The sequence below is a fragment of the Salvelinus namaycush genome, chromosome 30, assembly GCF_016432855.1.
Source record: "Salvelinus namaycush isolate Seneca chromosome 30, SaNama_1.0, whole genome shotgun sequence".
Lineage (NCBI taxonomy): Eukaryota > Metazoa > Chordata > Actinopteri > Salmoniformes > Salmonidae > Salvelinus > Salvelinus namaycush.
Window position 1 is genome coordinate 20,211,083 of NC_052336.1, and position 16,991 is coordinate 20,228,073.

The 16,991-nt window shown below is 43.0% G+C and overlaps 1 protein-coding gene across 1 annotated transcript; it reads left to right on the plus strand.

Moving 5' to 3' along the window:
• The first annotated feature begins 4,566 nt into the window (after positions 1 to 4,566).
• Positions 4,567 to 15,180, plus strand: LOC120025222 (neuronal acetylcholine receptor subunit alpha-3-like). Its single transcript, XM_038969700.1, has 5 exons — positions 4,567 to 4,698; positions 7,688 to 7,732; positions 13,124 to 13,233; positions 13,702 to 14,956; positions 15,055 to 15,180. Exons 1-5 carry the CDS (start codon positions 4,678 to 4,680, stop codon positions 15,178 to 15,180), a joined length of 1,557 nt encoding a protein of 518 aa, XP_038825628.1. The 5' UTR covers positions 4,567 to 4,677.
• The last annotated feature ends 1,811 nt before the right edge of the window (positions 15,181 to 16,991 follow it).

The following is a 16,991-nucleotide window of genomic DNA, read 5'->3' on the forward strand; positions in this document are numbered from 1 at the left end:
AATGATGTTCAGTGTGATAAAACAAAATAGCTTGGCTCAGTTATATTAGGTCACATTGATAAGATGGATATTGGGCAAAATCATGTAGCTCAGAACATTATGACTCAAGCTAGGGTGTTATAAAGAGGCCTCCTAACTGATACACCCCCTATTGGTGTATGAGTTACAAGTCTATAACCTGTGAATTACTGGGGATATTCCCCACAGATGTATTATTTTGATGCAATAAACAGTTCCAGTTTAAAAAACATATTTGTACTGTTTATTTTGTTATGTCTAAGTTTCCTGATTTATCCATGAACAGAAACATAAAGGCAGTGAGCCTAATAGTGAAACAGCCACACAAGAAGTTACGTATTGTGCCATCTACTGGCCACATTTTAATGCCCACTCTGGCATCACATCTGTTGATATTGCACGGATTCTCTTGCTATAGGTATCACTCTCTCCTTCGATCAATCGCCAGAGCCCTGTTTATCACTGACTTTATGTCACATCAGCTGCTAATGACAAGGCAAAGCAGCTCTGTTCCTGACTCATTAAACATGTGAATCTCCTACCTCAACTGATGATATGTGATTACACTGACAGTTTAAACATCAGCCTGCCTACTGGGGTGTTTAGGTATATCGCACTGACATCTAGGAAATGTGCAAGCTGGGTGCTTTTGACCTAATATGATGAAAGAGTGTACCCTTCTAATATGCTTACACGTCTCCGAAAGAGTAGCCTCTCTACTAAATGGGATCTTTATCATCTTTGTTGGTCTGTCTTGACAATGTTTATAGTACTGTACCTATGTCTTGATGTTAATGTTTCTGTTTTCTGTTTTGTCTGAATTTTGGGGGTGGAATTACAATAATAGTGTTCAAATAATTGTTAATAATGCTTTATCTATACAGCCACACTGGCATGACAATAACATAACATCACACATCTGCTTTATCTATACAGCCACACTGGCATGACAATAACATAACAGCAGACATCTGCTTTATCTATACAGCCACACTGGCATGACAATAACATAACATCACACATCTGCTTTATCTATACAGCCACACTGGCATGACAATAACATAACAGCACACATCTGCTTTATCTATACAGCCACACTGGCATGACAATAACATAACATCACACATCTGCTTTATCTATACAGCCACACTGGCATGACAATAACATAACAGCACACATCTGCTTTATCTATACAGCCACACTGGCATGACAATAACATAACAGCACACATCTGCTTTATCTATACAGCCACACTGGCATGACAATAACATAACATCACACATCTGTTTTATCTATACAGCCACACTGGCATGACAATAACATAACATCACACATGTTAGGATTTATGTTTATGCACTATAGCCGGGTAGCATATAGGTTGAAGATGAATATTGTTTTGTTACACACACACACACAATACAGAGGGGGGTGTGTGTGTAGGTGTGTAAGGACTGACCACCACAGGCCATAAAAGCTGTGGACAGTCTGGAGAGGGGAGGGGTGCATCACTCTGGGCCAACCAGGGTGGTGAAGAGACTGTTCAGTACCATATTAGGAATTGTTTGAGTGAAGAATCGAGGGGGACACAGGACGGAGCTGCTCTACCCAACAACCAGATGTGGACGAAGGAAAACGCCAAGGGGCTTGGACAAGTTCGGGGGCCCACAAAGGAGGAGCAAGAGTATTAACCATGCTAAACCTCTACTATGATAGGCCAACTGGACAAGTTCAGAATAAAATTGTCATAGTATAAAAACTACTATTTGAGTACATTCCACAGTTCTCTGATCTACCCTGCGCGGAGATACAGTGAACCCGTATATACGAAAATTGCATTTACCATTTATCGTTTGAGTTTAATTAAAATACTTAAAATATATTCGGTGACTATGAATCACATTTTGTCCTGATGCCAGATTTGAACTGACGCAAATCTCTTTCACACATCTCCTTTATCTATACAGCCACACTGGCATGACAATAACATAACAGCACACATCTCCTTTATCTATACAGCCACACTGGCATGACAATAACATAACAGCACACATCTTCTTTATCTATACAGCCACACTGGCATGACAATAACATAACATCACACGTCTTCTTTATCTATACAGCCACACTGGCATGACAATAACATAACAGCACACGTCTTCTGTTTTATCAGCTCGATAAGCACAGATGTAACATGTTAACACAGCCCTCAGAATTGTTTACAGCAGCAGGCCATTATTATTTTTGTCATACCTTAGGAGAGACCTTGGTAATAGGCAGGATTCGTACTCTTAATGAAAGTGGATTGATAGTTTAAAGCTGCATCCAAAGTAATACATTAAAAGGGGGCTGCAGGTTAATGGAAGTCTAGCCCTGATATGAGGTATGTGAAGGCTGCTTGTCAAGAGGGGGTTGGGGGTGCCTGGCCTGGGCTTTGTGTGAGCTTTAGTGTGGTGTGAGTGCAGTTGAGAGCATCTTTCAGACTCAGTGGATGACCTCTCTTGGAACTATTATATTTTTCCTTTAATGCGATTTTGCTTGAATACCTTGCACACACTGTAAAACACATTGGTGCGTTGTAAGTGTTTTATCGTAACGCTGCTGTTGAACCTTTTTCCTGCCTCTACTTCTGTCCATTGTGACTTGAAGAACAATAGTATATTGTATCATGCACGTAAAACGTTACCAGTTACCACAAGTCGTCGATGACTGAATGGCGCAACAGTATACCTCTGTCCATGGCGATGAACTCTTGCTTCGCGTGAATTGAAGCGGTCTCGCCTTTGAAACCCGAGACTGTACTTTTGCCATCAGTTCTAACACTCACATAGTGTGCCACTTTACATTATACAACAGTCTACACCAAGTCAGCCAGGTATTTCCAGCCACTTTCATACATCTGAACGAATCATTGATTCAATGTCAACAAGCCACCATGCTTCTACACTTGCATTGCTTGCTGTTTGGGGTTTTAGTCTGGGTTGCTGTACAGCACTTTGATATATCAGCTGATGTAAGGGCTATATAAATAAATTTGATTTGAACAAGGAATTTCGTTTGAATTTGGGAACTGAACTCCAGTAACGTCCTCATACCCTCATCCATAAAGTCTCCTAGCCCCATCCATATAGTCTCCTAGCCCCACCCAAATAGAATTGAACGATGAGTTATCGATTCTGTTGAGTTGATAGACTGCATTCTATAGGCCTAGGCCAGAAATCAAATACATGACGTTCGTTATTAGTGATACATACAGTATATACAAACGCCGACCGTGAAAGAAGTCTGGTGCGAGGTGACTCCAATTCCTGAAACTACCCGGCTGTGGGGGTTAAAGTGGCGACGTTATGATTGACTAACCTGTTTTCGCACCCTCCCTCTCCTGCATCCGTCCCTCAACCCGCGCGCAGTTTGCTTCCCAACGTCTGTAGCGGCTTGTCGGCACCGCGCGCTTTCATTACTCCCACTTCCCACTTTCTCTCTTCTTTTGCCGCGGTGTCCTGATAGATTGAGGATTCATTTTCTGCAATCCTTAACAATGAACACCCATTTTTTCTTATTTTTTTCAATTTTGTCGGGTGAGTAGCGTACAGTTTAACTTGATATGAGCCATCTACTTGTTGCTTTAATGCTGTATTCAATTCATATCATACTGTATTCAATTCAAGTAATATCAGATACTGAACATAATGCTGGCCAATAATGACAATGATAAAACTGAATATTCTTTCATGGATAGCCTATACTTGGAACGCCTAGAAAGCCCACAATTAATATAAATTACATTTTATATTATAGTTATAGGCCTATTGTTTTTTTTATACATTTGTTGTCGTGGATGTCATTAAGAAGTAGACAGTTTAAATGTCTAATTTGTGTGGTTTCCTCATGTTTTTAGTGAACCTCAAAATCTAGAGAACTGATGTTTCGTTCTTTATGGGCTATAGCCTAATACTTTCAGCAAAGACGGCAATGTTATAAACCATTCCCAGATATTTGTCGCACCTATTTTTTATTTTAAACTGTACGTGCCATTCATTGTATATGAACCGTTAATAAATGGTTGTACATTTATTTCGTTTATTGAAAAGGAAAGCATGTTGCTGACATTTGATGTCAATCTTCGTTCACTCAGATGTGTGATTTCTTTGATTCCAAGGTGTCTGAGTCAATTGTATTAGGCTGCTTACTGTATGACATCTGAACTTCAAAGAAAATAATGCCAATCTCCCTGCTTGGCAATCTAAGCGGGAAAAAACAGTCTAACTGAAACGAATAAACTAACCTACCTGTTGAATTGACTCAGGGACGAAAATATAGTATATAGTTAGAAAATAGGGACAATTGAGGGAGTGTCATTGGCTAAGGAGAACACCAAATAAGTCAAAAAGATTTAGTCACTCAGGATCAGTCTACTCTACAACAAGAATACTGAAAGATGGACTCGTCCACTCCATCACCATAGGCTACAAAAGTTGCTTTACCTTAAAGTTTAACTGATGTTGTCTGTGTCTAACCCTCCATCCCCACCTTTCTTATTCAGGAGGCTCCTGCTCTGAGGCAGAACACAGGTTGTTCTCAGTGATATTCTCCAGCTACAATCAGTACATCCGCCCAGTGGAGAATGTGTCTGACCCAGTTATTGTGCAGTTTGAGGTGTCCATGTCCCAGCTGGTCAAAGTGGTGAGTGTGTGTGTGTGAGCGTGTGTGTGTGTGAGAGAGAGAGAGAGAGAGAGAGAGAGAGAGAGAGAGAGAGAGAGAGAGAGAGAGAGAGAGAGCGTTTGTGTGTTTGTGTGTGTGTGTGTGTGTGTGTGTGTGTGTGTGTGTGCGTGCGTGCGTGCGTGCGTGCGTGCGTGCGTGTGTGTGTGTGTGAGCATGTGTGTGTGTGAGCATGTGTGTGTCTGAGCATGTGTGTGTGTGTGTGTGTGAGAGAGAGAGAGAGAGAAAGAGAGTGTGTGTATGTGTGAGAGAGAGAGAGAGAGAGTGTGTGTGTGTGTGTGTGTGTGTGTGTGTGTGTGTGTGTGTGTGTGTGTGTGTGTCTGTGTGTGTGTGTGTGTGTGTGTGTGTGTGTGTGTGTGTGTGTGTGTGTGTGTGTGTGTGTGTGTGTGTGTGTGTGTGTGTGTGTGTGTGTGTGTGTGTGTGTGTGTGTGTGAGAGAGTGCGAGAGAGAGAGAGAGATGGTGACTCTGCGTCCTCAGTGCCTCTGCTGTGCTGCTGTGCTGTATGTCTCCCTGGTGTTTGAGAGTTCCACTCTCGGACAGTGGAGCGTATATCACACAGTACAGACTTTGAGAGGCCAGGCTCTGACAGGGAGAAACAAATCATTCCATAAATAACGTATTGAACACAGAGCCTCTGTGCATTCTCTTAAATGAATATGCATTGATTCAGGGTGATGAAAGCCCATGTTGAGAGCAGCTGTGTGTGGGTGGATGGATGGGTCTCAACTCAACTATATGTGTATGGTCTCATATGACACACCAAAGTGAAGAGTTTGGCATGTTTCGGGTTCTATCCAGGACACCTGAGATGTGCCCTGCTGTAAATGAGACTCTCTGGGGCCAGTGGGGGATATCAACCTGAGCCCGGACCCAACGGAGCCTGTCACAGTGAACGGCTGCGTGGGTGTATGATTGGTTAAGAGAAGATGGGAAATGTCAGCTCTCTGATTCCCTCACTCCTCCCATCTCTGAGCAGGCAGCCCCTTTCGCTCAATCACTGCCACTTCGCATGAGTGCCCTTGGTTTTAATGCCTGGTTTTGGCCGGGGCTCGCTGTGAGGAGATTTGACGAGGTGAGCGGCAGCTGTTTCGCCAGCCTCAAACTGCCCCAGAGTGGATGACTTTAATTACACTTAAAAGGGGAGGGAAGAAGGGCGTCATTCATAAATGAACAGATGTCTTATTATACCACAATACTGTCTGGACCCTTATGTAACAGGGATCTTGATGTGCTGGGTATTGCCACATAAAATCCCTCAGGAACTTACTCCCTGTGTATACTTTATAACATAAAAAAAACACATTTGGGCCACTTTGTGCTACATCAGGCCTTATACAACTACCATTGGAATAACCTGTGTGATTACTGTGACAGATAGAAGCTAGGTACATTCAGTTCAGGAGCACTTATCCATGTCTTGTCATGATCTGTGATTATTATGGTTCCACATTGTGAGCAGGTTCTCGTTAAATGTTGAATAAAACACGGCCACTATGAGTCTATTCCATTTCAGTAAATGTCCTCTGTACAGCTTTCTTTTGGAGGAACTGGGCTCCAATCCAGAACCTCTCTTTTCTGAACATGACACAGAGATAGAGTATTTCTCATATTTCCCTGACCTCAGCCCATTTAACAGCACAGAAGAGCTTCCTGTTTTGATGGATGACGATTATTTCCTCCCCACGCCTCACGCTCTTCCAACCCCTCTACAACTGGGATACTTCAGCCTGCTTATAGCTGGACTATTAGCTTATTTAAAACGCCCATTCTTCCAGGTGGCTCAGACATAATCTCTCATTTAAATAATGGTTCCTCAGTCTGCCTGGAGGGACATACAGGGCTGGCCTAGTTCTGCAACCCTAGAACCCCCTGTACTGTATTGACCTGCAGTAGTCTTCCTCGTCTTAGAGCCAACACCTGGAGTGTCTCCTGGGAGCTCATCAGGACACATGAATGGTTAATATTATGAGCTGGGTTCTGTCTGTATGTTGGTCTGTTGGTTTGTCTGTCGCTGTCTGTCTGGCTGTCTGGGAAAATCTAAATTGTTTTTGTTCGCCTCCTATCCTCCGTCCACAAAGGTAATTGAGGAGCGGAGGTGAGGAGAGGAAACTTGGAAACAAATACGCTTGTATGAAATGAGACTCTCCTTCTCCACTCAGGAAAATTATGTTTACGGTGGTGGAATCCCAAAATAAATGTGTAAAGTACCAAAAACAAATTAAGCTGGCTGTAGAAAACATTTTATAGATAAGAATTTAAGTAATGTATCATTTTTAAATGTGTCCATACTTTTCTCCTTGTAAAAAACAACAGCTGATTCAAAGGGTGTGTCATAGATTCAAAAACACTTCCACGCTAGCCACCAAAAGGATACTTATGAGTATCCTCTGTGAGAGGAGGATATCGAGGAGTGGATGACACTTCTCCGTTCGCCTACTAACGAATTGACACTCCTCGACCACTCAACCATTTATCGGTTTCTGGGTCATGGAGGAGAGAAGGACAGAGGAGTTGAGGAAAGGACAGACTTTTACCAAATTGAGAATCTCCCTCTCTCTCCTTCTTTCTCTATTTCTTTCTTTTTCCATACTCCCCTCTTCCCTTCCACCTGAGCTGAGACAGTGTCAGGCCCTAACTAGCACATCGTGAGAGACAGCCTGCAGACAAGGGCCTAGAGGCTGAAGCCGTCATATAGTGTATGGCATGCCTCTGGGCTGGAGGACCCAGGTGTTCCTCTCCTCTCAGTGTAGTGTCCTCCCTGTGTAACTCCAGCCAGGGTTAGACCCAGGACAGAACCCTCTGTTCCCCCTGCCATCCTGTACGGAAGATGATTGCTCCTGACAGCGTGCCCCCTTTCTAACTCTGAAATATTCCTACTGTTCATGAACCCCTGCATTTTGCCTCTGGTCAACTTGTCCTTCTGAGAGTAAATTCTTCTTTTCTGTTTCTCAGGATGAAGTTAACCAGATTATGGAGACAAACCTGTGGCTGAGACATGTAAGTACAATCTTCATCCATCTTCTACTGCATGTGTATATGAATTACTGTTTAAACAAATCACTCTACTACATCTACCTGACCTACTGGGCTACCGAGTGGCGCAGCGGTCTAAGGCACTGCATCCCAGTGCTAGAGGTGTCACTACAGACCCTGGTTCGATTCCAGGCTGTATCACAACCAGCTGTGATTGGGAGTCCCATAGGGTGGCGCACAATTGGCCCAGTGTCGTTAGGGTTTGGCCGAGGTAGACCGTCATTGTAAATAAGAATTTGTTCTTAACTGGCTTGCCTAGTTAAATAAAAAACATAAACTATCATACATGATTCCTGGAGGCCATAATGATATCTTACATTATTCATCAGGAAAATTATTTTAACCCTCCGGATATTAACCTTCTGACAGAGATTTATGAGCCATAGATTTACCCTGCTATGACTGGGTTACATTTCTATCCAGAGATGATATGCAGAGATGATATGCTATGACTGGGTTACATTTCTATCCAGAGATGATATGCAGAGATGATATGCTATGACTGGGTTACATTTCTATCCAGAGATGATATGCAGAGATGATATGCTATGACTGGGTTACATTTCTATCCAGAGATGATATGCAGAGATGATATGCTATGACTGGGTTACATTTCTATCCAGAGATGATATTCCATGACTGGGTTACATTTCTATCCAGAGACGATGTGCTATGACTGGGTTACATTTCTATCCAGAGACGATGTGCCATGACTGGGTTACATTTCTATCCAGAGATGTTATCTGGAGATGATATCCAGAGATGATATCCAGAGATGATATCCAGAGATGATATCCAGAGATGATATGCCATGACTGGGTTACATTTCTATCCAGAGATGATATCCAGAGATGGTATCCAGAGATGATATCCAGAGATGATATCCAGAGATGATATGCCATGACTGAGTAACATTTCTATCCAGAGATGATATGCAGAGATGATATGCCATGACTGAGTTACATTTCTATCCAGAGATGATATGCAGAGATGATATGCCATGACTGGGTTACATTTCTATCCAGAGATGATATGCAGAGATGATATGCCATGACTGAGTTACATTTCTATCCAGAGATGATATCCAGAGATGATATGCCATGACTGAGTAACATTTCTATCCAGAGATGATATGCAGAGATGATTTGCCATGACTGGGTTACATTTCTATCCAGAGATGATGTGCCATGACTGGGTTACATTTCTATCCAGAGATGATATCCAGAGATGATATCCAGAGATGATATCCAGAGATGATGTGCCATGACTGGGTTACATTTCTATCCAGAGATGATATGCAGAGATGATATGCCATGACTGAGTTACATTTCTATCTAGAGATGATATGCCATGACTGGGTTACATTTCTATCCAGAGACGATGTGCCATGACTGAGTTACATTTCTATCCAGAGATGATATGCCATGACTGAGTTACATTTCTATCCAGAGATGATGTGCCATGACTGGGTTACATTTCTATCCAGAGATGATATGCCATGACTGAGTTACATTTCTATCCAGAGATGATATGCCATGACTGAGTTACATTTCTATCCAGAGATGATGTGCCATGACTGGGTTACATTTCTATCCAGAGATGATATGCCATGACTGGGTTACATTTCTATCCAGAGATGATATGCCATGACTGGGTTACATTTCTATCTAGAGATGATATGCCATGACTGGGTTACATTTCTATCCAGAGATGATATGCCATGACTGGGTTACATTTCTATCCAGAGATGATATGCCATGACTGAGTTACATTTCTATCTAGAGATGATATGCCATGACTGGGTTACATTTCTATCCAGAGATGATATGCCATGACTGGGTTCCATTTCTATCTAGAGATGATATGCCATGACTGAGTTACATTTCTATCTAGAGACGATATGCCATGACTGGGTTACATTTCTATCTAGAGATGATATGCCATGACTGGGTTACATTTCTATCTAGAGATGATATGCCATGACTGGGTTACATTTCTATCCAGAGATGATATGCCATGACTGGGTTCCATTTCTATCTAGAGATGATATGCCATGACTGAGTTACATTTCTATCTAGAGACGATATGCCATGACTGGGTTACATTTCTATCCAGAGATGATATGCCATGACTGAGTTACATTTCTATCCAGAGACGATGTGCCATGACTGGGTTACATTTCTATCCAGAGATGATATCCAGAGATGATATGCCATGACTGAGTAACATTTCTATCCAGAGATGATATGCAGAGATGATTTGCCATGACTGGGTTACATTTCTATCCAGAGATGATGTGCCATGACTGGGTTACATTTCTATCCAGAGATGATATCCAGAGATGATATCCAGAGATGATATCCAGAGATGATGTGCCATGACTGGGTTACATTTCTATCCAGAGATGATATGCAGAGATGATATGCCATGACTGAGTTACATTTCTATCTAGAGATGATATGCCATGACTGGGTTACATTTCTATCCAGAGACGATGTGCCATGACTGAGTTACATTTCTATCCAGAGATGATATGCCATGACTGAGTTACATTTCTATCCAGAGATGATGTGCCATGACTGGGTTACATTTCTATCCAGAGATGATATGCCATGACTGAGTTACATTTCTATCCAGAGATGATATGCCATGACTGAGTTACATTTCTATCCAGAGATGATGTGCCATGACTGGGTTACATTTCTATCCAGAGATGATATGCCATGACTGGGTTACATTTCTATCCAGAGATGATATGCCATGACTGGGTTACATTTCTATCTAGAGATGATATGCCATGACTGGGTTACATTTCTATCCAGAGATGATATGCCATGACTGGGTTACATTTCTATCCAGAGATGATATGCCATGACTGAGTTACATTTCTATCTAGAGATGATATGCCATGACTGGGTTACATTTCTATCCAGAGATGATATGCCATGACTGGGTTCCATTTCTATCTAGAGATGATATGCCATGACTGAGTTACATTTCTATCTAGAGACGATATGCCATGACTGGGTTACATTTCTATCTAGAGATGATATGCCATGACTGGGTTACATTTCTATCTAGAGATGATATGCCATGACTGGGTTACATTTCTATCCAGAGATGATATGCCATGACTGGGTTCCATTTCTATCTAGAGATGATATGCCATGACTGAGTTACATTTCTATCTAGAGACGATATGCCATGACTGGGTTACATTTCTATCCAGAGATGATATGCCATGACTGAGTTACATTTCTATCCAGAGACGATGTGCCATGACTGGGTTACATTTCTATCCAGAGATGATATGCCATGACTGGGTTACATTTCTATCCAGAGATGATATGCCATGACTGGGTTACATTTATATCCAGAGATGATATGCCATGACTGGGTTCCATTTCTATCCAGAGACGATGTGCCATGACTGAGTTACATTTCTATCTAGAGATGATATGCCATGACTGAGTTACATTTCTATCCAGAGGCGATGTGCCATGACTGGGTTACATTTCTATCCAGAGATGATATGCCATGACTGGGTTACATTTCTATCTAGAGATGATATGCCATGACTGGGTTACATTTCTATCCAGAGATGATATGCCATGACTGGGTTACATTTCTATCCAGAGATGATATGCAGAGATGATATGCCATGACTGGGTTACATTTCTATCCAGAGATGATATGCCATGACTGGGTTACATTTCTATCCAGAGATGATATGCAGAGATGATATGCCATGACTGGGTTACATTTCTATCCAGAGATGATATGCAGAGATGATATGCTATGACTGGGTTACATTTCTATCCAGAGATGATATGTCATGACTGGGTTACATTTCTATCCAGAGATGATATGCCATGACTGGGTTACATTTCTATCCAGAGATGATATGCCATGACTGGGTTACATTTCTATCCAGAGATGATATGCCATGACTGAGTTACATTTCTATCCAGAGACGATGTGCCATGACTGGGTTACATTTCTATCCAGAGATGATATGCCATGACTGGGTTACATTTCTATCCAGAGATGATATGCAGAGATGATATGCCATGACTGGGTTACATTTCTATCCAGAGATGATATGCAGAGATGATATGCTATGACTGGGTTACATTTCTATCCAGAGATGATATGTCATGACTGGGTTACATTTCTATCCAGAGATGATATGCCATGACTGGGTTACATTTCTATCCAGAGATGATATGCCATGACTGGGTTACATTTCTATCCAGAGATGATATGCCATGACTGAGTTACATTTCTATCCAGAGACGATGTGCCATGACTGGGTTACATTTCTATCCAGAGATGATATGCCATGACTGGGTTACATTTCTATCCAGAGATGATATGCCATGACTGGGTTACATTTCTATCCAGAAATGATATTCCATGACTGGGTTACATTTCTATCCAGAGATGATATGCCATGACTGGGTTACATTTCTATCCAGAGATGATATGCCATGACTGGGTTACATTTCTATCTAGAGATGATATGCCATGGCTGGGTTACATTTCTATCCAGAGACGATGTGCCATGACTGAGTTACATTTCTATCCAGAGATACGGCACAGTATATGATCACATGTTGTAGGGCTACAGAGAATACAAGGGACTGTACTGTTGCATGGCTTGCTGGTTTTGTCACATGGTTGACCCCACCTGGTGCTGCTGATATTGTCGTGATACACGCTGAGATGAGCTCATTCTGAGGGAAATGAACCGGAACTGGTTTCCAGATCTATAAAAATCTGAACCAAATATCCACATCTGTGCTTAACCCTCATTCATCTTATACATGACCATGTGTTTGTCAACACACCTAGTATAAGGGACCGTGTGTATATGGCATCCGTTAATTGAGTGGTTAATTAGATGAAAGAGTTATGTCTTTCTCATGACCTAAGAGGTAGAATATATAAGTGACACAGTCCTACAGCACAGAGGTTGTGTCTCCCCTGAGACTTGACCCATGACCTCCAGGTCTAAAGCTACTGTTTCATCTAATTAACCATTCAATTAACGGATGGCCACGTTTTTCAATTAAGTGGTTCTTCACAACCCTCTTGTGATTGGCTCGGCTGTATTGACATGTGATTGGGTTGTTACCATATACACACGGTCCCTTATACGAGGTATGTTGACAAGCAGATGGTCATGTATAAGATGAATGAGGGTTAAGCACAGATGTGGATATTTGGTTCTAAAACCGTGGCCATCCGTTAACTGTCAATGGATCAAAAATATAGAACGTAGAATTTGAAATGTGTGTGGGTTTTATAAAAGAGTTGTATCTAATGATATGAGACAACCTACTACCTCTTCAGATCTGGAATGACTACAAACTGAGGTGGGATCCCAAAGACTTTGGAGGAGTGGAGTTCATTCGAGTGCCTTCCAGCAGGATATGGAAGCCAGATATCGTGCTGTACAATAAGTGAGTTAAACATGCAATTGCAATAATAATATGTACCGTGCATAACTGAGTTCAAGGATCTCTTCTTTGACATTGAAATTACTGAGTAGATGATCCAAAACCAGGACATGACACTCATTTCGTATGTAAGGCCCTCATATACTGTAGATTATTTATAATGACGTGCATGTAAAGTCTATCAGACAGTGTTATCAAATGATGGAGCCTCAGGGCTTCTTTCTGATTAATTTAGCTGAGGGACAATAGTCTGTTGTTTATATTACATCCTTCCACTGTAATCTTCAATGACTCATCTACCCTCCTCCTTCCCTGTTGTCTCTGTCTGTCTATCTTTCTTTCCCTTTCTCTGTCTCTCTCTGTCTGTCTATCTGTCTTTCCCTCTCTCTGTCTCTCTCTGTCTCCCCATCTCTCTCTCTCCCCATCTCTCTCTGTCTCCTCCCCCCTTCCCTCTCTCTCTCTGTGCCACAGTGCAGTAGGAGATTTCCAGGTGGATGATAAGACCAAGGCCCTACTTCGCTACAATGGGGATGTGACCTGGATCCCTCCGGCCATCTTCAAGAGCTCTTGCAAGATTGACGTCACCTACTTCCCCTTTGACTACCAGAACTGCACCATGAAGTTTGGCTCCTGGACGTACGACAAGGCCAAGATAGACCTAGTTCTGATTGGGTCCACCATCAACCTCCATGACTTCTGGGAGAGTGGAGAGTGGACGATCATCAACGCCCCGGGTTACAAACACGACATCAAGTACAACTGCTGTGAGGAGATCTACACAGACATCACCTACTCCCTGTACATCAGACGGCTGCCTCTCTTCTACACCATCAACATGATCATCCCCTGTCTGCTCATCTCCTTTCTCACTGTGCTGGTCTTCTACCTGCCTTCTGACTGTGGGGAGAAGATCACTCTATGTATCTCCGTCCTCCTCTCTCTCACTGTGTTCCTCCTGGTCATCACCGAAACCATCCCGTCTACGTCGCTGGTCATCCCCCTCATCGGGGAGTACCTCCTCTTCACCATGATCTTCGTCACCCTCTCCATTGTCATCACTGTGTTTGTGCTGAACGTGCACTACCGCACGCCCAAGACCCACACCATGCCGTGCTGGGTGCGCAGCGTCTTCCTGGGGCTTCTACCCAGGGTGATGTTCATGACCCGGCCGGAGAGGGACCCTGAGAGGCTGCCTGAGCCTGGGGGGGTGGTTCAGCAGCTGATGCCCCCAGCCTCACGGCCCTGTGTGGTCCACACCACAGGTACCCTGCAGGGGCAGCAGAAGCCCCAGGCCCTGGTCTCCACCGTGGCTGCCAGTGTGCTCCCGAGCCTGGCCCAGCGACAGCGCCTCTTCATCAGCACGGAGCTCACCAACCTCAATAACCTTAGCCTTGGTGGTGGTGGTGGTGACTCGGTCAATGCGGGCTCCAGCTTCCTGTGTCGCGAGGGCCGCTGCAACTGCTGCTGGCGCCAGAGGTCCACCAAGCTGCCCACAGAGACGGGAGGAGGGGGTGGCGGGGTGGGGAGCATCGGGACCTTCAGTGGAGGAGGGGCTGCTGGGATTGGGGGGGTCTGTGGAGGCGGTGGAAGCTCCTGCTCCAGCTCAGAGTCTCTGGATGGCAGGCTGATGACCCTGTCCCCTCACTTCTCACCGGAGGTCAGGGAGGCCATGGAAAGTGTCAAGTACATCGCCGAAAACATGAGAATACAGAACGAAGCCAAGGAGGTAAGTCGAGACGTATCACATGTATATCATTCACAATAGCTAAGAAAATATTTAAGGTCTATATCTACGATTTAGTGTCTCTGACAACTGTCTTTCAGGTTCAGGACGACTGGAAGTATGTTGCCATGGTGATCGACAGGATATTCCTGTGGGTGTTCATCTTGGTGTGTATCCTGGGGACCGCTGGGCTCTTTATCCAGCCCCTCCTATTGTTCGATATGTGACCCACTCATACACACAGCAATTACACAGTGACTGAGTGTTTTAAATCATACATATACAGTCACCTTGTGTGTCGCCCAGTGATGCAGACCAAAGAAGCTGAGACGAACCAATACTGTGAACGGAAGGGAACCAGATTATGGAGGAAGGCAAGCTGCTGCCAGCTGTTCCATGTCACTTCTTTGTATATAGATATGTTTCTGATTGCTAAAGTGTGGTGTAGTATTGATCTCTTAGTTGCTAAGGACCAGACTGAAACAATGGCAACGTATAACTCTGTACTGCTGCCTACCCATTCCCTTATGTCTGCTCTGTGTAAATGACTTCATCATAGTGTCACTTGATTATGACTGGCACAAAGAAACACACTATCGTCAACAAAAGGACCGTGGCTAAAGGAACATCTATTGGACCTAAGGATCCCAAACATGTACATAGCAATGACTGCTTAAAGGGGCTTTCCAAAAGTACACAAGTATCTCAAGTCAATATCACAGCTTATTGAATTCATATCATGTTTTCAAATGTTGAACATCACTGAGTCATTTTGACTTTGTTTATTTGTGAAATATTCATGTCTTCTATAAACTTACTGTGTGTTCTTATTTACAGCTATACAGTACCATTCAAATCTGATTCTAATGCTCATTAAGATTTCAATGAACCACAGTGTCACATAATATACGGATAAGCTATTCATAGAAATCACAAACTGGTGAACATTAAATGGCTATGATGCAAGATGGGTAACTTTATTACACCATGTGGGTGAATGTGGAAAAACTCTGAAAGTGACCTGAAATGCTTTTCATTGTGCTGTGAGGGGTGACACCATGTGGTTATTATCTGCTACTACAAGTGACAGCAATATGATCCAGTGGTCACTACCGTATGTCTGCAAGCAAAGACACAAGATTTTGTGTCTTCATTTTGCGTTTTTAATTTGGTTTGGCGAAGCGCTCCATTTGGACGACTTTGAAAACAGCTCTCCAAAGGCTCTTTCAACAGAAACGTCTGTCTGCCATGATCCATGGTCATTGGATGAAGTGACTTCTGAAGAGGAGTGAACACATGCTAACCTACCTGTAAACTCATTGCATTCCCAAATCTATATTTCTCTCCCTTATGAAAATTGAGTTTGGAGGTCCAGCTGGCAGGCAGGATGTAGATGTGATTATCAGTAGCAGCAAGGCCATGTAGAGGTTGGATTACATCCTCGCTGCCTCCCAGCCTGCCTCCCATCCCTGCCTCTCTAGCTCCCTGCCTGCCTCCCCTCTCTGCCCCGGGCCCCCTTCAGCTTTATTGGATCACAATCAATATGGAGACCTGGTGATGAAGTACATCATTAGTCTGGGGCCTGGGCTACGGTCTTCATCTCACCATCCTACTGCTATGCCAAAGAGCATTTCTCCTGCTTTAACTTGAAACTACTTATACTCTCTGTTAATAAGGAAGATGTGGTTGAGATCTCTTATTGTGTTGTACCATCATTCAAAAACCAGTTTGGTGTACAAGAGGAGAAAATTCACAGTTAGGAGTTATATATATCTATGGCCTGTGGTATCTATGATAGAGTGATACATTTGAAAGAGGATTTTTGGGGAGCGTTTCAATCCTACATTTAGGCGGACCTGGAATCTCTGGATGTTGTTTCTGTTGCTGTATGTTGTAGTCAGTAAACTGTAATCAGATTGTCACTGTGAATCTTAACTGGATGTTAGCCAGGAAGCACAGTCACATTCTGTAGTACTCCATCCCTTCTGATAACATTCCCCCTGCTAATTAATTGAATTAAAGCTCACTCAGGGCTCAT